This window comes from Netta rufina (assembly GCF_964035555.1).
Source record: "Netta rufina genome assembly, chromosome: 7".
In the NCBI taxonomy this organism is placed as follows: Eukaryota; Metazoa; Chordata; class Aves; order Anseriformes; family Anatidae; genus Netta; species Netta rufina.
This window is the reverse complement of record NC_140130.1, coordinates 20,380,208-20,408,194: the sequence shown is the minus strand read 5'-3', so window position 1 is coordinate 20,408,194 and position 27,987 is coordinate 20,380,208. Positions and strand designations below refer to the sequence as shown.

Below are 27,987 nucleotides of genomic sequence, written 5' to 3'. Positions count from 1 at the left end.
GCACAATTATTCTATTAGGCCACAGAAGTTAAACTGACTTTTAGTTGCACAGCTTAGTACAGAGACATGTTTCAAAACCTGAAAACTGTAGGAGCTAGACTTTAAAGGCAGGCATTCTTCAAAATATTTTTTATTAAAAAAGAGCACAGTTACACAATAGAAAGTTTCTCTATGCTTGAAATGTTCTGTCAAGTTTCTACTGACTCCAAGAAACCTAGAACAGGTTGGAGAGATGCCCTCCTGACCTTGGCCAGAAGCCCAACAAGAGGATGACCTTCCAGATGTGGTGAACTACTCATGGCAATCCCATTCCCACAGCCTTCCGCACTTTACACCAGAAGAATAGCTCTCTGGGCTACATAAATTACCAAGTGAGGAACTGAGCTGGCTGGAGCATGGGGGAAGATTTAGTACTGGGTAAAGACGGGATGGAGGTTCCTGTTGTCAATTGGCTCAGTTCTCAAGCTTGAGTTTTAGCCTTTTTGCAGGCTGGCACAGTTTCTTCCTCCTCAACCTTGCGGAGCTTCTTCACTGTGTACACCACCCCACAGGCACTCTTCCGGGTTTCTGGAATATACAAGCAGAAGCTGTAGCAGCTCATGTAAAATCACTCTACTGCATTTAACACATACTCACTTCAGGTGTCTGTGCCCAAAAGTGCAATTCAACATGTTTAACAGCCAGCCAGTCGGCACACACAGCAGGTAAGCAACCTGCATGGGCAGGACCTGGGGATACACTAGGAAATCTGAGGGTGGGTGCAGAATTACAGCAAGCCTAAAGGAAAACTGAGGTCTGCAGGAGCTGAGGGGGTACACATGCAGAACCACAGCAAGCCAGGCTTCATCAGTTCCACAGCCACAGAAGAATGCATTCCTGAACGCAAGTCAAGAAGTATTTCTGTATTTCTGAGCAAAACATACCGTTCTTAAAAATAGAATAAATAAACATATTCACATACCCCAGGATTCTTAAACAGACTATGCTGGCACAGCTACATGGGCAGAGGCTTCTGTATACACACCAATAAGTGGCTTCATGGTATTCAGTAATATTTTATTTACAGAACCCTCAGCATTACCATAAAACGCTACTATGTCATACTTTCAAACTCCTCATATATTTGCTAAACAACCTAGTGAGCCTAGTCCAATTTCAAAACTTCTAGTGGGAGGCTTCCCTGCAAAAATTGAAGATTTGAAGTAGATGAAACTACTTACAGATACTCTTGTTAGCACAGAGGCTCTGCAAGAACTTTGCCAAAAATATGCTGAATTATTCTGGTCTAGTATTCTTTAGGGGACAGCAAAGTGACTTTTTTAAAAAAAAAAAAAAAAAAAAAAAACCTTCAAAGAAAGATGAAGGTTTTGAGAAATCCCACGTACACTTGACAAAAATTCTAACACACTGTCACTAACTATGTAGATGAGTAGCAGGCTGGACAATCCTGCTCACAGAAACACACTCTTGAGGGAATAAAAGCTATCTGCTGGGAATTACAGCACATTCAAGCTCTGCTTCTACTGAAACAAGATGCAAGCCAAATTCTACTGTGTGCTTCCAATTTAGAGCAACTCATGTTACTAAGATGCCTGAACCTACCTATCCAACAGATCCTGGCAGAGGCAGATATTAATAGCTACACAGTCACAAAGTTAAACTGCTATCAGAATAAACAACAGGCATTGGAACGGGTTGCCCAGGAAGGTGGGGGAGTCACTGTCCCTGAGGGTGTTTAAGCACCACGTCCAACCTTTTCCTTATGGACATGGTTTAAGGGGTGATGTTGGTGGTAGGAGAATGGTTGGAACAGATGATATGAAGGTCTTTTCCAACCTTAATGATTCTATGAAAAAGATCAAGAAACATTAAGAAGCGATGAATAACTACGTGAAAGGGAAGGTAGAGAAGGAGGAATGAAGGTCACATTGCAAAGCAAGGGACTAAATTGACTGGAACACAAACTGAGACATTTCTTTGCTGCACTGACACTGAGATACATAATATAACTAGAAACTTTTTGATTCCTGCAGGGTGCCAAAAGTTAAATTTCTACTTTCTTAGTATTAAAATTATCAAGTATAAAAGAAGAAAGCTACCGTGAACTTCTTCTGGTGAGAGCATATGGAAGTTTTGTTTCATCAAAACACTTCAAGCCATGGTACACTATATGAAACATTTCCTTTTAAGCAGGAAACACTCAAGACTTCAGATTTGGCCTCAGGTTTGAAGTGGTCCACAACGAAAAGTGAGTCAGAAACAGACCACATAGTGAAACACTGTGAAAGGGACACCGCACGAATTGCTTCTCTAGTCATGCTGCAAGAAGGTAAATACAGGAAAATTTGGATGCATGTGTTTCAAAGCAGTCACATAGCTTCTGCTGCTATCATGGAGATCAGCATTCAACCCCTTCTGAAAAAAGTGGCATTTTCACAACACAGCACAGCAGGCAGATCTGTGTTTTGACTAAACATCTTATGAGTCTTAATGTGGTTAAGAGAGTACTCCAGTACAGACAGCACTCCCATTTCAGCCACTCATTTGCTAGTGTGACAACAAGGGTAAGACAAAACACCCTTGCTGCACAAGTTCCTTTTCATGCATTGAACAAGGGAAGTAAAACCCCAAGCTGACTTGTTCTGTACGGTCTCAGACTCTGGAAAACACGCACTGACAGGAGCTTAGCTTAACAAATCCAGTATTAAGCAAGCTTGCACGTGCTTTTTGCTTACCTCCATGAAGTATGGTGGCTCTGCAGTTGGTAGACACAGCTGCCTTGGCTTCGCTTTCTGACAGGCCAAACAGCAAACCTCTGCCACCTTTGTTCAGGATCAAAATGCACAGAGAGGAACAAAAAGAACATGGAAGCCTGGCTGTATGGCAGATTTGAATACTCTACAAATAACTGGGAATTAGCAACTCTGCAACTCAAAGTGACGTCTTGCATACGGTTACACAGAGGCAGAGACCTGAGGCACTCAATTCTCTTGCCTGCAGTTCCCCAGGAGCCCTCCTGGAAGGTTCCTGTCAATGTTGCTTTTTCCTGGACAAGCAGCTGTCATTTTGGAATAAAACGTCTGTCAACATAGGAACGTGTTTATATGTTTAAACAAGTAAAAAGCAACCGCCTTGAAAAAAATCAGCTTTGTGGGAAAGGGGATTGTCTGATTCAAAGCATTATGTTGAAAAATTCCCAGCCACCTTGAATAAGGATGGCACCAAATTAGGTATGTTAATTTGGGTTGAGCCACGCTGCTCTTTATAAGGGGGAAGGAAACGTTACGCGTAAAATCCTTCCAGCCCAAACACCCTCCCACACGGTTCTCACGATTCAGAGCGCAGGCCTCCCCTTTGAGGGACAGTCCAGATACATGCCTGGGGGCAGGGAGGAATAAGAATGCATCCGAATTCCTAAAAGAAAGGGAATAAAGATAGTCTCCATTAAGAACACAATCCCTTATTTAAGGGTATGTGTGAAACTAAGGGCTGAAATATTCAGAACAAAAGTAACCAGTTCTCAGAGAGGAACTTTTGCTTTCTCGACATAAACAAGATTTTATAGCTTCCTCTGTCAAAGATTTGGCACCTTAGAGATCAGTAGTAGTAATTACTGGTTCGGTCTACATCCATTGATTTTTATTCCCAAAACTATGATTATGTTTTTAATTAATTTCTCCAATTACACCCAACACAAATATCAAGGCATAACAACACAAAACGTACCTATAGCTGTACTCAGACATTACTGTTTACAGCGACTATTCACACCACTCCGTGACCAAGATCTGTTGCTCCTTCCACACCCACTCAGAGCCCTGATTCATTGAATTAGTCACCAACAAGCATCACTGTGTAAAGTTCAAGGAGTGTAAAGGATGGAAAATTTCAAAACCAATTTGAACTTTCACATGTTAATATTAATGACTGTCTTAGACTTGGAAAAAGGATACAGATTTGCCACATCGTAAGGACCTCGTAGTTCCAGGGGCTAGAACAAAACAAAGAAGGTTGGATATGCGCATGCTCTCTCACACAGGCTGGCAGAGCGCGAGTATGCAGGACAGGGCTATCTGGGGAAGCAGTCAAGTCAGGAAGGTGAGACTAAATGCTACATAACTGCAAGCTGCTGAAGATGCACTATAAAAATCAAGGAAAGACTATTATTTTGGAAAACAGAGTTCCTATCTGGGAAAAAAACTGTTACGGAAAATACCATAGCAGCAAAAACAAAGTAAAAACAAACAAACAAACAAGCATGATTTGTTAGTTAAACATATTGATTAAAAACATAAAAGACGGCAATCATATATATATTAAACATATAAAAATGTAATTTTAAATAACTGCTGTGTTTTCAGCTGCAGATAAACCATCAAATTGTTTCGACTTCAACAAAAAGCTAGGACTTACCCTTTCAGCTGCACTAGATATAACGATGTTCTGAAAAACAAAAGAGAACAAACGCTTATCTGTCAGACAGTATCAAGAAATGGAAAATCTGCAAGCAGCAAAGACTTCAGGAGCACTAGCTAAGTTTAGTCTGACAGCCCAATTAATTGTCAAAGTGTCTGATGCCCCCAGATTAAGTGAACTCTAGCCAGGTATGGATATTATTTTGCAGAAATGAATAAACCCTAACAATCTCCCCAACCCCTACTAGGCCACAGGGAGAAGCTCTCCCTTGTAGTTATAAACCTCCCACGCAGAGATCTGAGCTGAATAAGCTGAATAACCTTTTAGAGGGATAGGCTAAGCAGTATAAAACTTAGTGATGGTGTTGAGCAAGCACATGTGAACCTGTACCTCTTATAGAGGACTGTAAGGGTAAAGAAGAAATGGACAGTTGAACACACTGTGTTATGAAGTGCCCCCTTTATTTATAGTATCTCAAAGAGACAGGGAGCCATGTGTCTTCACCGCCCCTTGAAAGCAGTTGGGCACAAGACATCTGATGAGCATTACATTGAGAAAGACATGCATGGCCACACAAATGACACAACTCAACCTGAGATACAACACAAATGGACTTTGAAGAGAATCGCAGGATACCCCAGAAGCAGCTTACCGATTGTGGCTTTAGCCAGTTTGATGCTCCCACACTTCCAGCCTACTCTCTGTGCTGCAATACAACCTAACCCATTCACGTTGGCCTTAAGTTCACACAGGCAGAAGAAACCAGTCTGCAGCCAGGCAATGGCAGCCTGTTCATACCATACGCTGACTTTCCTCAACACTTGCACCCCCATGAAAATCACCAAGCAAAAAGATGCCCTTCCCCCTTCTCTCCCTAAAGTCTTCTACAGAACAGGTATGTGATGCTCGGGGGCCAGCAGATACACAGCTCAGCTGCCAGCGCTCTTCTAATGCTAAACCTCCATGGATGCTCACCCTGGGGAAGACTGTTTTGCGCAGGTGGAAACTCTGCAGCAGCAAAAAAATTCCTTGCACCTTTTCTTATATCAAATAAAAAGCTTTGGGAATTCCTGCTTGAGTGGGTGGGAATGAGAATTGGTACTGAGGCAGCAAAAGATTTCCCTCTTTGACGTCAGCACCACCAACACATTGCACCACCTTCGGTTCAAAGGTGGGGCTTTTGATCCCTTCCCCGCACTGCTCTGCTTGTCCTGCTGCCTCCCCAGCAAAAAGAGCAGTGGAAGGAAATGCTCTGTGCACAGCTGGAACTCAAACCATAGAAGAGCTGTTTGCATGGAAATGGTTGCACTGCTCACACTGTGCCCAAGGTTTCCTCGTGTGCCAAAGAGGAAAGGATGGGACAGACAACTCTGCCTGAGCATACAGAAAGTCAGAAGCAGAAGTAATACATACATCAAAGTGACTTCACAGCACTCAGCCTAGGACATTTTTTTCTGCATAGTTCACCTTTAAAATGACTGTACTACAGATCCCAAGGGTGCTTTTGAGCTTCAGTGGTGCTGACTGCAAGAGTTCACTGAGAAAATTTAAGTCTGCTGCTCTGAGCTGTAACAACCAATTCCCATCTTCCACACTCTGTAGAGCTTGCAGAGCAGCTGTGCCATCCTGAGCCCACCCCTACAGGACTGTGGCTCACTGCTGCATATTGCAGACATTCTATGGCCAATTCAAAGGCAGCATTTAGTGGATGGGTAAGAAGGGAGAAGGAGACAGGAACAGACAAGAAAAGCACTGGTAGCGAATGAAAGAGAAGCAGGCAAAGGCAAATCCACGGGAAGAGCTACAGGGAAGAACTCAGAGGTGAGACATTACCTCGTCACGTAAAGGAGACAGCAGCTATTCTGCACACTGCTCTGGGTGCAGCATCCACACTCAGTTACCAAAATGTGGGAGGTAAAGGAGTGCTGTGCATCCTTCCCTCGTTCCCTGCATTTTAACATGTTCTAGATATTCTGCTGAAGGCCAACTTCCTGACCAGTGAGTCTCTGGAAATTCCTCTGTCCTAATGCAACAGAAGAAAACCAAAAGGTTCCAAAAGTTGCTACAAGCTCAGCAACTGTAGGTTACAGCCTGTGACAGTGATGTGACAGACACCAACGCAAGCAGCCTATGGAGCAGCCTTACCACATCTCAGTAGAAAACGGCCTTTATATAACTGACAAACTGCCAACAAGGGCTAATAACCACCTCTGCTGGCCTGCACTGTACTGAGCCCAGAGGCAAAAAATGAAGACGAACTAGCAGTCCATTCCTAGCTCTTCCAGTGGCTAACAACAAATTGTTGTGTCCATCTCTAGCCAGTTCACCTTCCAGGTACAAGTGATGTACGAGATTGACAGCTGCAGAAGAAAAAGGTCACAGGTACCCAGTCCAGCTGCCTCACTTGCTCTGTGATGCTAACTCAGCTGGTGCTATATAAATCAGCAGCCACGTGAGAAACATCTTCAACTGCACAGAGGAAAGAGAAGCACTGGCAAAAAGGAATCCTACAGGAAAGGTTTTTTTGTGCGTATGAACCTTACATCCAAATGAATATTCTGTGTGATTAACTCCCAGAGTTGGGCTTCTCAGGGAAGGCCATGTGAGTACTTGCTATGTTCTGTAGCACTGAGGGAATTCATGTGTTTGACCTACCCCACTATCCTGCAAAATAGGCCACCAAGGGGAATCACAGTAATGATGAATCTGCTGTTAATTGGCCTTCCAAGCTCTACACCCCCTTTCAGACTAGATCTGCAAGGCTTCTTTGGACTAGCTAAGAACAGCAGGGGCCTTTTCCAGTAATGGTGGTGGGTGCTACAATCTCTTTTGACTTGTATATGTATCATGATATACTTCTCTGTTAAAAGCATATAGCCTGAGAGGTGCCACACTGCAGGCAGCTTAGTCTGGTGGCCTGGGAGGAGGTGAGGTATGAAAGCAGTGGAGTACAGGCATCTCAGCTGCAAGGATTACTTCTTCCCTTGGTTTCAGTAGCAGGGAAGAATGCAGTTGATCTGACTGCAGCAAAGCCCTGGCTTACAGCCAGCAAGCTGTTGGTTCTGTTTTGTACACAGGGGATTTCCTAACAGTTTAACAAAACAAGATTTCTCCCTTCTTAGTTTTTTCCCCATATTCAACTTACACTCTCAAAAAGAGCTTTTTGTCAGTCAGAAATTTAAATTGGGAATTTTAAAAAGATGCATGGATTTCAGCTCTAGTGCAAACCTTAGATCTACTTTTTTCCTTTTGTTCTGGGTATTGCATACCATGCTAACAGATAGGTTGTTCTGAAAAAAGAACACAGCAGTCTGACAAGTTAAGAAGAAAGCGTGCAGTGGTGCATGGCTGGAAGTATCTGGAGCCAGAATAGTTGTGTCCTTGTATTAACAGGCAAAGATTCAGAGCTTCAGAAACCCCAGCATCACACTAATTTCAAATGGCTCTAGTCTGTACAACTCCAGAAGAATTTGAACTGAATTAATTAGCTTGCTTTCACTTTGAGAGCTTACCTTTCCTTTGCAGATCTGCATCAGGCTGATCGCATTTGAAATTGTGTATCTTCTCATTGTGGAGTCTTTGATGGCAGGCGTGTAAAGAAGTTCAAAGTAAATGCCTCGATCTATTGCCTTCACATGAAAGACAGTGATCAAAAATCAAAAGGAGAGAAGGAAAACAATCTAACAACCACTGTCTATTATTGATGCAGCTTATTCTCAGTTTTAACTGTGTTATGAAAAAATGAAGGAGGAATTGTTCCAGCAGGAACACAGCATTGAATGAAATGTGGAAGGGGGGGGAGGTGGGGAAGTTTCACTGTACACCAGGTACATGTACTTGAATTTTGGGAAGACAGAAAAATGAGGTTTAATAAACAAATACCATTTACTTATTAACTGTAGTTGGCTTTCCACTGTCGCAGAGAGAAGGAGGCAGGTAACCCCTGCTGATTATAAACAAGTCTGGAAACTTTCAGGACCATCCTGCTCCAGCCTCACTGCCTGTATTAAGGAAGAGCTCCGCTTCCCAGAGTAACCACATCTTGCAAACTAGGAATTTGTCCTTGCATAAAAGCAGCAATGAGGTTCCATCTCTCCTGTCTCACAGGATACTGTGGTATTTGTGACAATTTTAAAAAACAATGGGCAGCAGGAGTTTCCAAACAGCGATACTTTGTGCATTTTCAGTTGCTTTAAAATCCTTTGCTGTCTGTCAAATTACCTCACCAAAACCCTTGTATTGCTGTTTTCACAAGCACGGAGAAAGCTTAAGCAACTTCTTGGAGGATACACAGTGAGTTAGTGATAAAGACACCATTCAAAGCTAGTTCACTGGCCTATAATACCTTCGCCTGAAATGTTGCTCTGTGTTTTACATTCATATTATTAGAAAATGCTGCAATGCTAATACTGTAAGAGAGTCCAGCAATTGAAAACAGATGGAATTAATCCAGGCATAACCTCTGCACGCAAGCAGAGGAGAAGCTATGTACACAAATGTTTTACTAGCCCAACATCTGGAGACAAGAAGAAAAGCCTGAATTTATCAAAATCAAAAGAGGTGATGGCAATTCACCAATTTCAAGGTAAACAGACTTTTAACCTCATCCCCACCACTCCAGCTGCCTGCCAGTCTGGCATCACAACAACCAAAACTGACTGCCCCAGGATTCACAAAACCAGTCTGACAGACAGACTGCCTTCAAGTCAGGAGTGTCAATGCTGAGAATTAGCTTGTAAGGAAAATATCAGCATATATGGGGCTTCAAGAGCCTCCCAGATCCTCATCTGGGTCAGCTCCTAGAATTTTAGGTGGTATTTGCAAACAACATCTCACATAACATTTTTTTGTTCCAAGTGGAATATTGAAATTCCCAGCCTGTGGTGAATTCCAAACTGCTACTTTTGTTCTGTTTCAGACAGTTTCAACTAGTTTATTGTTTATTTTTATTCTAGGTCAAAACTTCTCTAGAAGACAGAAGTAGGATTTCTGGCCAATTACAACTTTAAATTTTAAACCACTAAGGACTACACCAGCCAAGAATGCCCATGTGGAACAAACCTCGACTCAGAGGAAAAAAACTAATTCACCTAACTGCACGTTCAGATTAAGTTTTCTGGCAAGCCACTTACAGTAGGCAAAACTGCATTAACAAAATATTTGATATATGCTGACAGTTAACTTGTGTCCCACAGCAGGTATTTAGCAATCCCACATTTGGTTTATTTGCCAAGACTTTCCTCTAAATATGGATTCAATAGAGTCATCCTCCAAATAACTGAGGCAATATCCTTCTCCCAAATTAACACTGCCATTCACGTTCTCCTCTCATTTAAATCACAGGCTGTTTATCTACGCTGATGCAGCTGTATCATTTCTGGTTTGGGAGGTAGGTTGGTCAGCAATCACACCACATGTCACTGGTTAGCATAGCAGTAGCTTTAAGGTTGTTTCCATTCCTTGGAAACAGCATTTCTGCCTCCATAAGTGGAGGACAAAAAGGAGGAAGTGAAAAAACACATTCTTGTGTATTAAATACTGCAGTGGAAGCCTTGAAGTGAAGGACATCTAAAACAATACTAAAGATTATGCGAGAAAATAAAAAGAACCACTTGGATGGGAATGGTGGGAGGGAAACTACAGAGAATTCAACTCAGGCTGACATTAAATACAGAACTTAATAACAAGAAAACAATTTAGATGTAAATTTACCATATTCACAGGGGGCCTTCGGAAGTAGAACGGCAGCTTTTCTGTTACATTTATGCACACAAGATCCACGTCTAGAGTTGTGCAAGCAATCTATAGCAAAGAAATAGGAACAGATTATTAGATATGTCGAAAAACAAGTAATCAACATTAGGTGCACTGATAGTCTCCTTAATTTCTTAATGCAACAAATGTCTCTCCATAGGGAGCTTAGTTTTAAAATGAAGAAGTGCTGTGCCTTGTAGATTCGACAATAAAGCAGGACTACTGGTATAAAGCTTGAGCATTTCAGGCCCCAAACCCAAGCCTTCTCTCACTTACAGAACTGCTTTTCCAAGAAAATAACAACCACACAAAGGCAAGACTTCCTGCTTTGTTCTTATCCGACACAGGACATGCAAAAGCAGTGCTGGCTTTTGGCAAAAGAACTCATAGCTAATGAAGGACAACCCCTGCTTACAAAGGGATTAGCCTAGGAACAGCCCTTTGCCCCTCGCCCCTCATTCTCTAACTGTAGTGTAGCAGTTAGATATATTTTACTATTTGTTATTAACAGATATTTATTATTGCTGGCTGAATATGAGCCAGCAGTGTGCTCACATGGCCAAGAAGACCTACAGCACCCTGGCTTGTATCAGAAATATTATGGACAGCAGGACTGAGGAAGTGATTGTCCCCCTGAACATGGTTCTGGCAAGGCCACACCTTGAGTACTGTGCTCAGCTCTGGGCCCCTCACTACAAGAAGGACATCAAGGTGCTATAGCGTATCCAGAGAAGGGCAACGAAGCTGGTGAAAGAGCTACAGAACAATGAAGACCAGCTAAGGGAACTGGGGTTATTTAGCCTAGAGAAAAGGAGGCACAGGGGATGTTGTAGCAAGGTGGGGATCAGTCTCTTCTCCCAAGCAACAAGTGATAGGACAAGAAGAAATACCCTCAAGTTGCATCAAGGGAGGTTTAGGTTGGATATTAGGAACAATTTCTTCACTGAAAGGGTTGTGAAGTACTGCAACAGGCTGCCCACGGGAGTAGTTGAGTCCCCATCCCTAGAGGTATTTAGAAGACCTGTAGATGTGGTGCTTTGAGGCATGGTTTAGTTGTAGACTTAGCAGTGCTAGGTTAATGGTTGGACTTGATCTTAGAGGTCTTTTCCAATCTAAATGCTTCTATGATTCTAACGGCAACAACCAAGAAAAGACTAAAACAGAAGCAGTTTTAGACAGTGATGGGTGCTGCCACATAACCAGTACTGGATCCAACCCATGGTGCCTCACCTCCCAGGCTGGGCAGGAAAGATACAACCCCTTCTGAAAACCCAGTCTCTGGAAAAGGCTCAGGATGGCAGCTGAGGTCATGGTTTAAAAGCTTAGCTCTGAAATCACACTGCAATTTATACTCTGTATTAATAGTGGGAAAGAATGAACAAAGCGTGGAGGAAGTCCACACTGACACACAGGGAAAATTAAGTGGACGTAAAAGGGAGCCCTCCATTTACATATAATCTCTTGCATGCAAGACTTGTTGGAATTATATATGCCTACCCTGTAAAGGTTATTACACAGAACCAGATTAATGCCTGTAAGTGATGTTGTAACAAAGAAGGTCAAGTGTGCTGAAGATGTTCAAAAGGAATTTTCTACGTGTAGGGGAACACGTTGTGTTCAGAAACTTGCCAGCAACTGCTCCAAATACACTTGGGCCAGGTGCCAGCCATTCATCCCTCTTTGCAGCAGCATGAAAGCAATGGGGCTGCAGGGTGGCTGCACTCTGCTCTAATGCAGGGCTGGCTACAGCTCTGCAACCTCACCTTTTACCAGTTTGTTCACATGAAATTTGGACAGAGATGAGAGCAGAGGCCCAGCTTTAGGAATGTTTCTTAGCTGTTGATAGCACTCCTTTCCAGATAAGAGACCTGCACCATACATCCAGACAATTCAAGGATCATGCCAACCACACGGTTTTTGATGTTAAACTGTCTGTAGTAGGCCATTCAAGCTAACCTTTATCCGCATGCCCTACCTTTACCAACTCTGTTACGCATGACACAGGTTAAATCTACTACAAACGCAAGTCTAAAATACAAGTTTAGCCTTTCTGTAGCCAAATTTAATCATTTTCTTATGTGGGGTACAAACTACCATCTAGACAGAGGTGATTTACAGGAACTCACGTCCTAGAGAAGAGGCCACAGGAAATTCAGAAAAGAGAGAAAGACAAAAAATGAAGGAAAGCAAGAATACACACCAGAAGCAGGCAAGTCACCCCATGCAATGAGAAAACAAGCTTTCCTAATCAGCTCCAGAAACACTGGAAAACTCTCTTCCATTTTGCAAATTAAGCACAGTGGGAAAGGGAGTGACCCAAGTGCCAGGATAACTACAGGATTCCAGTGACAAGAACACATCAGAAAACACCACCGAGGAAAAACAAAATTAAGAGTCATACTTCCCCATAAAGAGGAATACCCGAAAGCATGGAAAGTTGGCAAAAAGATTTCTCCGAACACTCCAATGTTCAGCCCAGCTTTGGCTTCTGGACAAGTCACACACAGAGGCAGGTTAAGGTTAGCCAGTCCACTAAAAGGATCTGAAGTGCACAAACTTAATGCAGAAAATACCATGTAGCAATTGCACAGCCCAGTGCCTCTCTGGCCACGCTGCAGGCAAGAGCCCCATCTGCTGGGAAACTGCCGACAGCCAAAAACAAATTCGTCAGTGCTCAGTCTGGAGACAGCCAGGTTTGCTTTAGCAAACATTTTCACAAATCAACTTTGAAACCTGGGTTTGCGGTACATCCTCAGACTTAAATAAGCACAATTTTTTAGATACTGGTTATTTGCTAATTGCCTGCAAATAGCAGGCAGAACTAACATGAATAAAACAGAAACATTAGAACAAAACATTTTTGAAAAGCAACAGGCCCGACCTTAATGCTGGCACAGAGTGGGCATTCCAGTTTCAGCCCCAAACATTCCTCTTTGAGAGCCTTAAAGAAGCACATTCTACAATTATCTTGGCAAACAGAGCTTCCTCACACCCCTGAGGATACAAATTACTCGTAGAATTTGAGCACATCTTTCAGTACACATCACTGCCCCTCTCAGTCACTGGAAAGCTTCCTTTGCTTGTGACGAGAGGGCACAGACTATTTTTAGGCCACACTAAAATTAAAGCACATCTCTAATGGTCACGTATGTCTCACAAATACATGAACAATCCTGCTCTGTGGAGAAGAATCTAAGTGCCACATTGTTGGTGAGAAAGCTGATGCTCTTGAGGTAACGCGAAGTTATCAACAGCCAGTTAAAAAATATAACTTATGGAGCAAGACCCACCCTATAAGGCTTTATCCTTAACAGTGAAAGATCCGAGCCGTAAGAGCCAGAGGTATATATTGAGACTCCATGTTCCAGATGCTCCCAGCTGATACCTCTACAAAATTGACAGAGCTCTCCACTCACACTTACAAACCTTGAAGCTTTAAACAAAAGACAAACATACAAATCTGTTCTGAATTTGAACATGTAAGGATGAAGGTCTTTACCTTATGCAGTCTGAAAGAAACATGCTTGGGTTTCTTCCCCAGCTCAAGAGCACTACCATCATGACAGAAATTAAGATGGGCTCGTGGACAATCCTGCTTCCTTCCTATCAAGCTCCTCCATTTCAGCATTAATGATACAACATAGGAGCTTGCAATAGGCCAGCTGTGTCACAATTTCATTTTCATTTTTCTGTAATAAAAAGATTTTGACAAAAAGCTGACCTGTTTTCAGATGCTCAATCAAATCACTCACACCTGCTGTTCCACATTTTTAGATTTTTTTTTAATTAAAGATATGAGAAAGACTGAGATAACTAACACCTATCACCCCACAAGCTGAGCTGATTATCAGTCTGCTTTGGACAGCGTTTTAAAACTAGTAATTGTTCTGATGGGAGAAGTCTATTCAGGATGGGAAAAATAAAATGATATGACGTTTGGTGCCATTATTAAGAGCTGAAGAATTACTGCACCTAATGGTATTTAGGTACCAGCTTGCCACAGTGAGCATCTCCTGCAGTAGTACACCAGAATTGGACCAAATCAATTCATAGTCAAACACACTTGCAACACCTTGCTTTTCTAAGATCACAGAAGTGATAGAGTGATGTTTTTCTTGTGCAAAATATTTGCATTTCTAGTAATGTAAACCAATGTGAAAAAATAGCAGTCTTGGACTAAGGTCACAAACAAGTCCTAACAAAGGTTTTGAAAATGACTCACATGATTTATTTTTTCTCACCGGCACACTCTGAGCACTTCCACAACTACAAACCCCAGAATCTGTTTAGTAACACTGATATAGCAACACCTTTGAAAACTCCCAAATGTTGTGGAGGCTGTTTTCAGTATGAAATTTTCTCTGAACTGCCAGGAGAAAATCTGGGTGAGAAAATGACAGTCTGCCCTTTGTGTATTTCCCCAAGGCTGTTCTACTTCTGCACAGCTTCAGTGCACTTTTTGGCAGGCAAAGTAACAAACATATCATGAAGTCAAAGAAGTAAAGCTTCTCTCACTCAGCTTGAACATTCAAAACAAAACCAAAAATCCCAGTTTGGCAATGAAGCAAGGGTTGGGATGCTTAATCAGCCATACTTACTTTGGGAAATTTTATTTTATCTGTTCTTGAGATGCTATGACACCAGAACTAGCTGTGTTTTAAATCAAAAGAAGAGCAAGAGATAATGAGACGAAGTAATAAAAAGAAAAGTTAAAGAAAAAAAAGATAAACTACTCATTTGGAAAAACCTCCAAGAGAAGACTAAAGACTAAAAGAAAGAAGGTAACTCTCAGAATACCACTTCAGTTCTCCTTTCAAATTCTCCCACATTCCCTGGCATTTCAGAAATCAGAAACAATTAGTGCTAACAGAAGACAGCAAATGCTTTGGGGGGAATCTGTCAAGGGTCTGGAAAGTTAAACAGTTCAAGAAATAATTTTACTAAATGCTGACAATATTCAAATAAATAAATAAATAAATAATGTTTTCTCTCCTCACTCTCGGTATAAGACAGATAAAGGAAACCATGGAGCAAAGGCATTGAAATCCACTGGCCAGGCAGTCATGTCAAGACCCGTTACCCTCCTGCAACTTCTCCCAACCTTTCAGTCTGTCCACTGATCTGGGAGCCTACATTGTTTAAGTAGCCCCACGCATGCATTCAAACCAGTCCAAGGTGCCATAAGTTGTTGTAGGACTGGCATTAACAATCAGAATGTACTTACATGGAACAGTTTCTCAGTTTTTGGAAATACTGCTATGATGTCATATAGCCTTATATTTGAAGATGTTGATCTCTGCAAAGGGAGGAAACAATTACTGCTTTGACTTCTGGCAGACAACAAAGCACAATGATTATGACCAAAGTAACAACGACAAAAAGCCTTTTCCGTTTTCAACTGCTAAACCAAAGCCAATAATCATCTAATCATACAGTAGATCTCTTGCTGTGAGCAATTATCTCAAGTCATTTTGGGGCTTGTCCCATCCACCTAGCTAGGCATTTACACACAGCTTTTCCTTCAATAATGCAGTGCTACAGACAAACACGGGGCTTGCTCACAGTATTCTACTGTACATACAGAAATTGAAATGCCAAAGAAAAGAACCAAGAACGGAACTGCTATCCCATATTGACAAATGACCAACAGAACCATATGCAGTTTTTTAAGTCTGCATTCCTTCACGAATGCTTTATTTTCTAAAGACATAATCTGAGAAATCAGTACTGAAATCCATAAAGCTTTCCCCTGCACAATTTCCAAAGTTTCATTCTTTCATTGAGAGAATGAAATAAAAATGGGAAAAATGATATACTGAATATACTTACCAAGAGATTACAGTGGGAAGGATCAGAAACAACAAGTGTCAGACGGGTTAAGACTTTAAGTTGTTTAGATGTCCCCTATGAAGGAAAAATAATTCAAGACTTAAAAAGCTCCAAAGCAAAAATTTGTGGTGACTTTCACCCTGTCCACTATAAAAAGAAAATGGTGCCATGCTCAATTTTTTGCCTATGCTAATTTTCTAAAAGTCTGTAGTTAAAATTCCCTAGTTTTGTTGTTTCACATTGAAATGCTGGATATTATATCTGGCCTTCTTAAAAATTGACACAGTGTGTTTCTCTGAGGAAGGGATCAACAGAAAAAATGAATATCATGCAGAAAACAGAGCATGTTTTATTACCACTGCTATGGTACCCCATGCAGGCCACAACTGCAAGCAGAAGCATTTCCTGAATTAATGTACATCAGTGATTCAAAATACAGACTTGGTTCATTTTATCCGAATCTTGTTGCATCAAAACTAGAAATTTCCAAAACTCAGGCCTAAATTTCAAGAGTATTCACTGTGAATATTCTACTAGAATATGATTCAAAATTCACACATTTTTAAAATCATTTCTAAAATAAAGAATAGACCCTCCTCTAATGTGAGCGTTATCATTCTTCCAATGTTGGGAGTTTTAAGAATCAAGCAACAGACAAATTTCTCATTTTTAGTTAACAAGTAATACACAGAATTTCACAGATAAACACAAGAAAAAAATTATAACTCAGTAATAATTCATAGATAGAATGTAACTAAACATACTTGTACAATAGGTAAAGATGGAAACAACTCTGACGGAGATACTGGCTTGGCAATTTCCTCAAGAGAGAACAAAATAAAGTTATTCACAATATAATGGGTTGTTCAGAATGTAAACAAAAGTTGTGTTCCAATTCTAAAAATAAGTTTACCATGCTAACAAAACTATTTAATAGTGACAGTTCATGGATCATATTAAAAATTAAATCCAGGGCAACAATACTGAATTATAAAATGGAATTTCTGTTACAAATGAAAACATGTATTTACATCTAAATAAGCATTTTAAAGACAAAGGTATTTAGGGGCATTTAGATTTAACAACAGAAAACACTAAGAATGAATTAACCCAACAGAAATTACCTGTTTCTTTTCTTTAAAATCGATGACATGATTAAGAGCAACTGCAGAATATCCCACTAAAAAACAAAAACATTGTAAGACTGTTTTGTCCAGTAAACTAATGGAAACAAAGCCAAACAGAAACCTGTCAAAAGCTCATTACTTAAATATCTCAAAATTAATAATTATGTACATATTTACCTTTCACGTTGATTTTTTTCCCCTGAAGATTAACTCACCAAAGAAGTGTCTTAAAGTACAAGAATTTATTTTAACACACCCCAGTTGTGACTACACTCACTCGACGGCAGAGCTTTATGAACACAAATGATTGCTTGAGCATGGTTTGTTGGCATGGCCAGCACTGGAGCACATACAGGAGATGAACAGTTAAGTGTTACACTGGGCTTGCAAGTGAATTGGAGAGGCTAAGTATCATTAGGAAAACACATTCTAGACAAAGCTACTGCAAGGTCAGTAAGAAACTGGTTGAAAATTAACAGCAGATATTCATGATTCCTTGTCAAGCTGGGGTTCCCAGACATTTTGCCCTATCTTGGTCCTATTAATGACTTTCTTTAGGTAAAATGGTTAATAACATTCAGGGTACATGTTAAAACTGTAGACAACACAAAGGTATGAAAGTTACAGTTATATTAGAAGGCAAAGTTAGAATTCAGAACAATGTTGACAAACTGACGAAAAGTTCTCATTCAGCAGCGATTAGAGAATGATTGTACATTTGACAAAGCCAAATCGCTGCTTAACACCTAGGGTCTTAAGAAATTATAGGTGGAAAATAAGCCCCCAAGTCAGAAAAAAAAATAAAAATAAACTTGGATCAACAGGCATAGATACAGACTGCAGGACACAACACCATCTTTCCATGGTGCTCAGCACTGAGAAGACCTCAGTCTTGGTCACTTCACTTGCAGAAAACTGCAGGTCAAGCAGAGTATGGGGAGGAGCAACGAGAATGAATGGAATGTGAAAATACAGGCCTGTAAGGAAACTGATTGCAGGTTTAGGCCAAAAAAATGGGAAAACTAAGGACAGGGATTCCTGCTGTGCTTACAAAAACCTTGCTGTTACTTATGTTCTGCTGCTCTCCTGGCCAGGACCAGCCCCCCTTAGGGCAGACACACAGGCTGTGCACCAGGAGCCCAAGCCGTGCTGGGGCACTGATGCCTCAGCCAGATTTTCTCCTGCTCCATCGCAGGGCTGACCTAGGAACTGCCAAACGTGAGGCAGGGGAAGCATGGCTGTAGACACAGGCTGGCAGGAGAAATATTGCACTTTTCAACAGCAGCAGACTGGAAGGCACACTGTGAGCAAAAGCATGCTCACGTTTGAACACATACAAGAATGACATAAAGGGCAAGGCTACCTTTAAGGGACCATGGTCATCAAGACAAGAAAAAACTATAAAAACCATGCTGAGCAAGACCAGTAACTCAGGAACAAGCTGCCTACAGAGCCTGTGGAGCAACTGGAGGCCCTAAAATCCCTGCAGGACAGAGATGCATCAGGCACAGCAGACACTGCCCGGCCTCCCAAGGGCAAGGAAAGCCCTGCTCACGGTGCCTTCGGCTCCCCTCCAGCCCAGCTCTGCCAGGATTCACACTTCTGCTGCTAACACCAACCCAGCGCAGCCGGGAGAGGCCGGCATCCTCCACCCCCGGCCGGCCCGAACCGCCGCCTGCCCCAGCCCCTCCGGCCCGGCCAGGCGCAGGGCCGGCCGCTGCCCCGCTCTCGGACTCACGACGAGCCGCAGCCTCCAGCAAGCTCTGCAGCCCCTTCTTGTCCGGGCCCTGCGGCACGTTCAGGTCGGCGAACCCGGCCATGCTGCGCGTAGCACCGCCCCGCCCGGCCCGGGGCACCCTGGGGCTTGTAGTCCCGCCCTCATGGCCGGGCGGGGAGCGCTGGAGGAGACCCCGTGGACGGATGGGGCAGACTCTTGCCCCACAGACGGGGCTGTGGAGGGGACGGGGCATGGCGCTGTGGCCCCCCTCAGCGTGCCAATGGCTGGGAGCAGGGGCAGCCGAGCTCGTTCGGGCCCAGCGCCCTCAGGGGCCGGCGTCGTGCCCACCAGGTGGAGCCGCGGTCCTGCTCGACTGAAGCGCCACCGACCGTAATTCATAGGGCCTCCGCAGAGCACTGCTAATTTGTATAAGGAAAAGAGTCCTTTCTAGTTATTTAAAGGTCTTTTTTTTCCCGTGTTAGCTAAAAAGTTGTGAAGTAAAGACCCAGGCTGCCATGCAAGAGATATTCCCCAAAATGCCAAAGTGCTGAGGAATTATAATAGACCACAGAACATAAACACATTGACTACATAGCGCTGTTGCAAAACCACAAATCTCATTTTAATGTTGATAACCAGCAGAGTGTATATGAAATACGGGTGGTAACTACCACTTTTTTGGTTTGTTTGTGTGGGGGACTTACACCAGCTGCTGAAGACAGCAAGTCTGCAATTTGTTCCCACTTCTGAGGTTGTATTGCAGGGCCTTGCAAATCCTTTACTTCCTCTTTCTTCTTACTGGGCTAGTTCATGAAGAAAAATCTGTGGAGTATATAGAACTCTGTACCCTTAGCCAGGCAAAACTGCTCCTCACTGGGGCCAAGGTAGCAGTGCTGCCTGCTCCTAGGTATGTTGCTGCTTACAGGACCATTCCTTGGTGCAGCTTGGGCCCATTATGCTCTGAGACTTGTGGCTTGTTTGTGCCAAAGAGGTAATCATAGAATCATTAAGGTTGGAAAAGACCCCCAGGATCATCTGGTCCAACCATCACCCTACCACCAATGTCACCCACTAAACCATGTCCCCAAGCACCACGTCGAACCTTTCCTTGAACACCCCCAGGGACACAGTAATGCCACCACTTCCCTGGGCAACCCATTCCAATGCCTGACTACTCTTTCTGAGAAGAAATATCTCCTCATTTCCAACCTGAACCTCCCCTGGCACAACTTGAGGCCTTTCTCTCTAGTCTTATCACCTGTGAGAAGAGATTGACCCCCAGCTTCCTTTCAGTCAGTTGTAGAGGGCAATAAGGTCTCCCGAGCCTCCTCGTTTCCAGACTAAACAACCCCAGTTCCCTCAGCCACTCCTCACAGGACTTGTGTTCCATGCCCTTCGCCAGCTTCATAGCCCTTCTCTGGACATGTTCCAGGGCCTCGATGTCCTTCTTGTAGTGAGGGGCCCAAATCTGAAAACAGTACCGGAGGCGTGGCCTCACCAGAGCAGAGTACAGGGGGACGGTCACCTCCTTGGCCCTGCCGGCTACACTATTCCTGATACAAGCCAGGATGCTGTTGGCCTTCTTGGACAGCTGGGCACACTGCTGGCTCATGTTCAGGCGAGCATCAACCAGCACCCCCAGAGCCATTTCCTCTGCACAGCCTTTCAGCAACTCTGCCCCAAGCCTGTAGTGGTGCATGGGGTTATTGTGGCCGAAGTGTGAGACCCAGCAGTTAGCCATATTGATCATCATCCCATTGGCCTCTGCCCATCAATCCAACCTGGCCAGGCCCCTCTGCAGGGCCTTCCTATCCTCCAGCAGATCAACACTTCTCCCCAACTTGCTGTCATCTGCAAACTTACTGAGGTAGCACTCAATTCCCTCATCCAAATCATCAATAAATACATTAAAGAGGATGGACCCCAACACTGACACTTGGGGATTACCACTGGTGACCTGTCGCCACCTGAATTTCACTCTGTTCACCACTACTCTCTGGGCCCAGAACTCTCTGCCATCCAGCCAGTTTTTAACCCAGCAAAGAGTGTACCTGCCCAAGACATGGGCTGCCAGATTCTCCAGGAAAATACTGTGGGAGACCATGTCAAAAGCCTTGCTGAAGTCTAAGACTACATCAACAGCCTTTCCCTCATCCACCAGGCAGGTCACCTGGTCATTGAAGGAGATGAGGTTGGTCACGCAGGAATTGCCTTTCATGAACTCATGCTGACTGGGTCTGATCCCCTGTTTGTCCCACATATGCTGTGTGATTTCCTTCAAGATGACCTGTTCCATCACCTTTCCTGGCACTGAGATCAGGCTGACAGGCCTGTAGTTCTCCAGGTCCTCCTTATGACCCTTCTTATAGATGGGCATCACATTAGCAAGTCTTTAGTCATCTGGGACCTCTCTGGATGACCATCACCGCTGATCACACGTTTTGCAACGGATCACCAAGAAACAACAGTGTCTGCTTGACAAATTTCTGGCCTTGTTAGAGTTACAAAGACCTGAGATGGCATTAACAGAAGCCAGCTGTGGCTGCAGAGACCAGAATAGGAGCTCAGGGTGGCTTTAAGGGACAGTAGACAACATTCTGTCACATCTCTATGAAAGGGGAAAAAACAGACTGATAGATAGTCTTTGTTGTTGCCACAGGTATGGCAGCCATTTTGACAGTAGTAGAGGTCAAGCTATTTCAGCAAAGGCCTATATGAGCCTGTAAGGTGTTTGCTTATTAGATCAGCCAGAAATGCTTCTCTGCCAGTCATTTGAACAATTAGCATAGCCTGAATGGTATTCTCAAGGCCTTTCTGTGAAGGGTATGAACATAGAAGAGCTTCAAGTATTATTTCAGATTTTCTTTAACTATGTATGCTATAACTTGATTTAATTTGTCTTAACTTGTCTGTAAGAAGAAATCCATAAACATATCAATTATTTCTGAGTGGCCCTGTGTGGTGGTTCCACTTGAGTGGGCAGCTGAGCTCCACCACAACCGCTCTCTCACTCCCCATCCTCAAAGAGGAACGGGGAGAAAATACGATGAAAAGGGTTCAAAGGTGGAGATAAGGACAAGGACGTCACACAGTATTATTATTGTGATGAGCAAAACAGATTCGGCATAGGGAGACAGTAAGATTTATTGCTTATTACTAACAAGCTAGAGAAGTGAGAAACAAAGGAAAGAAACCAAAAGCACCTTCCCCCCCCACGCCCCCCATCCACCCTCTTCCACCTCCTCCCCCTGAGTGGCGCAGGGGGACAGGGCAATGGGGGTTATGGTCAGTCTACAGCGCTTCTTCTCTGCTGCTCCTTCTCAATCACTCTCATCCCCTGTGCTGTGGGGTCCCTCCCATGGGATGTAGTCCTTGATGAAGTGATCGTGGGCTTCCCACAGGCAGCAGCTCTTCCAGAACTGCTCCAGATATGGGTCCGTACCACGGGGTCCATCCCTCAGGAGCAAACTGCTCCAACCTGGCTCCCCCACGGGCAGCAGCTCCTGCCAGGTCACCTGCTCCTGCGTGGTCTCCTCTCCACGGGCTACAGGTCTGGCCTGGAATCTGCTTGGGCAGGGGTTTTCCACAGGCCGCAACTTCCGTTGGTGCAGGGCCACCTGCTCCACCATGGTCTCCTCCATGGGCTGCAGCGTGGAACCCTGCTCCACCGTGGTACTCCATGGGCTGCAGGGGGACATCCTGCTTCACCATGGTCCTCACCAAAGGCCGCAGGGGACTTTTGCTCTGGCGCCTGGAGCACCTCTCCCCCTCCTTCCTCACTGACCTTGGCGCCTGTAAGGCTATTCCTCACTCCTCTCACTCTCCCAGCTGCTGTGTATCACAGCGTTTTTTTCCCCTGTCTTAAATATGTTCTCGCAGAGGTGCAAAACAACATCGCTTATTGGCTCGGCTCTGGTCAGCAGTGGGGCCCTTACCAAACATAGGGCAGCTTCTAGATCCTTCTCACAGAAGCCACCCCTATGGCCCCCTGCTACCAAAACATTGCCACGTAAACCCACTACACCCTATTGGACTTGTGCTAAGAGACATTGAACAAGATTAAGCAGCTTTTGTGTTTGGCGATATACAAGCTAAACAAACCTTTACTTGAGGCACTTAAAATGGAGAACATTTAAATGGATCTTCATGAATCCTGAAGAACACTATTAGCTATGATGGCGTAAGAGTCTGAGTATGAAGCACTTTCAGCATCACATATCACAAATCATTTTCACAGACCAGCGTGCAACCTTATTTCCTACATTAATTACTTCAATATTACTATTTTTGTTCAGGCCAGCCCTGGTGATCTACTTAAAACATCTTTATGGTTCTGGCTATTATGTCAGAAGCCTCTAATATGCTTTGTTTTGTCTGTGGCCTGAAGTCCTCCTAGTAGAGCCAAATTTTCTCCCTCTAGATATTTTTTCTCACTATATTTAGATCTCAGTGAAGTCCTTTCTGGTATTTTTTTTTAGGCAGTTCCTCTAACAGTTCCTCTAACATGTTTTCAATGGGCAGCCCAGGGTAGTGGCTGACAGATTTTTGCTTGCTTATTTATTTATTTATTTATTTATTTATTGTTTAGTTCTGTGTTTAGCACCTTTAAGAAGCTGAAGATATTGTTTGGTATCACCCATCTCAGCAACTCAGTAACATAAATGTCAGGGTCACTTTTTATCATAACCTTAACAGTTTCCTTCATAAAGCTGCAGAATGAATTTTCAGGGATGAGAGCTCTGTTTTTCTGCATGATAAAGAAATTTCTAGTATAAATTTCATCTTAATTGTTTGTTTTCTTTTGAGATGACAGCTTGCTTTTGTTCGTATTTGCTGGTTCCAAAGAAGGAAGACATCATTTCACATTTATTTAACTTGCACAGATGTGAGTATTTATATTGACAATGATAAGAAACACCAAAGATGTGAATGGTTACCTCTCTGTTTTACTGCCACAGAGTGGTGATGATTTATTTTCACAAAGGCAAGAAAGGACAGAAAAGAAACTGCAGCTGCAACATCTTTGCTAGAAGTTGGACAAGAGTGTTATTTGCTAAACTACATGCTGGGAATAAAAATCAAGGTTTCAATAATATTTGTCCATGGATTTCTACCCAATCTGTGATAAAATATTCTAAATATTTTGACAACATGTTTCCCCAAGGCAGAAGAAACATATACCTATTCTTTATTTATTATTCCCAACAGCAGGTCCTCACCACACTTATATTGGTTTCCAAGAAAAGAAGATGAAAACGAATGAAAAAAATTTACAAGAGATAAATGAAAACAACAGCTTATGAATATAGACTAGCTCAGGCAAGGAAGGACAAAAAAGAGATAAATAAAGGAAAAATAGCAAGAAAATTTTCCTGTTTATTACATTTCACAGAATCACAGAATGTTAGGCATTGGAAGGGACCCTGGAAGATTTCGTACTCATGTTGTGGTACCTTCTTGCTATGTATCCAAAATTAAATCATTTAAGAATGAAAATGTAGCAGCACCTTTAAGATTTTATGTTAAGATAAGCACAGCTCTGGACATGGCTGTGGAGGGGAAAGAGTTACTGTGCTGGGCTGTCAGTGGTTTTTCTTCTGCTGGTGAAGTTCCTCATGCTGCAGTCCTGGACCCATTTCAGTCAGAGGGCTGTAAGTTAGCAAACACCTGCTGATTCAATGGACTCTGCAAGAATTAAGTCCTCAGGAAAGGGATGAAGCATCCAGGATTGAGTGCAAGTTCTTTCAACATAAACACTTTCGTAGAAACAGAATGGACATACCAAATCAACATGTGCTGGTGACATTTTGTTTGCTTTCTTCCTCTGTCCATCTTACCTTACTTTGCTAACACGGAGGCAAAGAATTGATACCAAAACCCACTGATATATTTTATACATAGTATGAATCACAAATTCTGATGTTCTGTGATCAACACTATCTCTGAAAGAGGGGGAAAAAAAAAGAAAAAAAAAGAAAAAAAAGTCAACTATTTTTGGAGGGCAAAAAAATCAAAGAAAAAGATTCCCTTGCCCTTTTTATTTATTTTTATTTATTTATTTAAATTTGGAACATTTCTATATAACAAGAATGAAATATCAAAGATGAGATATGCAATGAAGTATATTAGCAAGTGTGACCAAAATAATTTAACTTCAACAGGGTCATGAACAATGAGGGACAAGGGCTGTAGCACAGTCAGAGGTACACAGAAATATGAAGAGGCTTTTATAGAGAAAGAACATAAATTACTTAAGGACAGGATGTTAGTAAGCTCAGCCATGAAACTGATTTGATGATATTTTTTGAAGCCCAATGTCAGGTGGAAAGGTAATATCATGGGGTGGAAGAGGGGTATCACAAATGTCAACTTGTCGTTCTTGACACCCAATGAGCTAATCATAATTTCCATATGCTGTCTGGAACAGCAGTCAGAATTTGTAAATGGAGTCACTGAAAACAAAAGTGGGATGTTCACTTGGAAGGATCAACCCCTAACTTCATGTGTGATAGCCTTTAAATGCATAGCATAGATGTGGTCCCATGAAATGATGTACACTTTCTGCTTTCACAGGCTCTGGGGATATGAAAGCCTCTGAAACCCCCAGGGAAAGCACCTCACCAGACTGAGCCCAGCCCTGGAAACTGGAACATTTTTCCAGGTGTGTCCCAGTGAAACACTTTCAAGGAAAAGGTTTTAGGGATGTATCAGCTGCTTCATCTTGCCAAGATTTTGCATTTCCTCTATAAAAGTAAACACGCACACACACACACACACACAAAGAAAAAAAAAAAAACCACCACAACTTTCTGTAATAGCATGTAAATCCCTTTGACTTAAATTGGCTTGTCTCTTCAAAGATAAGATCAAGAGAGTAAATGCAAAGAAGGGTAACATATAGCCTTTGAGAAAAGAAAGAAACCAGGTGATTAACTTCTAACAAATTGTATGGGAATTTAAGGTACAAAACAAAAGATGAGGCTAAAATCCTCCTTGTAGGTTGAAATGGGTAAGTGTAACATGCAAATGATCCTGCATATAATCCACTGGGTACACTTACAGAGTCACGTTCCAGAAATGTATTGAAAAGCTGTCAAGAAGAGTGACTGATTTAATGAATTGTGTCAACACATTTCCAGGAAGCACCAGATTATAATTTGCTCTGCCTCAGTGACATTTTAAGCAACTGAAAAATTGCCTTTACAGTTAGTATTAAACTGAACAATGTTATCAGCTTTTATGATATGGATCTATTTTGAACAAAATTTACTCAGTTCCTATCTCCTTTACTGTACTTCAGACACTATTGTAGAAAAATGTATTTGCACAATGAGGAAATACTCCCCTTTCTCCACATTTTGCCTCAATGCTTTAACTTATTTGTAGGTACCCTTACCATTTGTAAAGATTCTTTTTCTTCTTAATATTTGTTTTGCTGGGGAGGAGGGACAAAGGCATGGGTTTATCACCCTGGTAGGGTAAGTCATCTGCAGCTCACAGTTCACCGATACTTCCTGTGTGGTTAAACAAGGAGGGCTTTTATTGTGAGTGGACACAATGAGGCAAGTAACACAAAAATGCATCAAAATAAGTGTCTGAACAGGAAAACACTTTCAGCTTGATAATGGTCAAAGAGCTGCCCAACTAGCTCTCATACTTACAACGTGAAAGTTGCCTATTTTATTATCATCCTCAAATCAAGATGTGGGGGTTGGAAGGGAAAGCAAGCAACTGCACTCCAGAGTGCTACTCCCTGCCTGGTGGATGTGCTGGCCTCAGAAGGCTGCGCCTGTGCTCCTCACACCAGACCCCAGCCCCAAAGTCCTCCTCACAGGGGAGCTGGGCCAATGCACAGCCACGCATGACGCAAAGCCTGGTTCCAGGAATCAGGTGATGCTGACAGAAGGGAAGATTTCATTAAAAACAAGACATTCTGTGAGCCAAGTATAGAGACCTCACTTGCTATGGATCTATGCTTCACCAGTGCCTAGGAGTGTCAAATAACCTTTGTTCGGGCAGTTGAGTACTTATTAGGTCCTTCTTTAAATCAGATTTTTATGGCTGAATGACGTGAGCTCATGCTGCAGTCCCTCTTAGGATGGGGCCACACGTACAGTTCTTCCCTCTGCCTGGTGCAGGACCTCGCCTCGTCAGATATCGCTGAAATTGGTCAGTGGTTACTGATCCATCCGGGGTCAACGCTCCCACTTTCATTTCCTCTATTTCATCTGGTTCACTTTAGGACTACAAGGGGGCACTCAGGAGCAGATGTTTCCTGTTTTTAAAACTTGCTGCCCAGCATGTCACCGTACCAAGAAGTGCAACCTTCTGTTGGCATCCCGTGGGTAGCTGACAGTTGGGACGGCTGGTCCTCCCTGCGCCTGGAGGCAAGGCTGTGACCTGAAGAACAGAGAAAGCTGCTGAGTCCCAGAAGTGGGCAAGGGCGTGAGTTCCAGGAATCCCTGCCACAAAAGCAGCTACTTCAAAGCGATGCTCCTGTTTGTTTGTTTAACTTTGCAGAAAGGATTACACGTGAGGCAGTGAGTCAGTTGAACACAACGCATTGTATTAATAAAAAAAAGAGGACATGGGAAATGGAACTGACAGTAGTACAGTGAGAAGGACGAGCTCCAAACCCCGCCGACACGCAGGCTGACAGACACCCGGGGGCACGTCGGCGCTGCCCGTGTGGCCGGGGGCCGGCTGGCAGGAGCCCTCTCGGAGCAGCAGCCCGGCTCCTGCCGGCGGGGGCCGCCCGGGCACCTCAGCGCCCCGGCCGGGCTGCGGGGAGCCGGGAGCCGCCTCCCCGCTGCCCTCCAGCCGCCGGCAGGTGGAAGCGGGCTGGGGGCGGCCGCTTCCCCACCCCCGAGGCCGGGGTCCCGCGGCGGGGGAGGGAGCGGAGGAGGGCGGAGCGGCTCCGGCTCCGCTGCCAGCCGCCGTCGGAGCAGAGCACGCCGCGAGAGGCAGCGGGCGGCGGCCGCCCCCATCGCTCCTTCCCTCCTTCCCCTCGCCGGGCCGGGGGCGATGGCGCCGTGCCCGCCGCCCGTCATGCCGGGGGGCGCCGTGGGCGAGAGCGGCCGCTCCGGGGGGCGCTGAGGGCCGGGCCCCGCCGGGGCGAGGGGGCGGGCGGCGCCCGAGGAGGAG

General features: G+C 43.6%; 1 protein-coding gene across 1 annotated transcript; it reads right to left on the bottom strand.

Moving 5' to 3' along the window:
- Window positions 1-7: 7 nt before the first annotated feature.
- Window positions 8-18,962, bottom strand: RPP30 (ribonuclease P/MRP subunit p30). The gene is made up of 11 exons (XM_084290204.1): window positions 18,865-18,962; window positions 17,124-17,179; window positions 16,764-16,820; window positions 16,000-16,074; window positions 15,395-15,466; window positions 10,129-10,218; window positions 7,929-8,045; window positions 4,414-4,443; window positions 3,954-3,991; window positions 2,736-2,815; window positions 8-567 (listed from the first exon to the last, which is right to left on the bottom strand). The coding sequence occupies exons 1-11, from the start codon at window positions 18,944-18,946 to the stop codon at window positions 461-463; spliced, it is 804 nt and encodes a 267-aa protein (XP_084146330.1). The 5' UTR covers window positions 18,947-18,962; the 3' UTR covers window positions 8-460.
- Window positions 18,963-27,987: the final 9,025 nt, after the last annotated feature.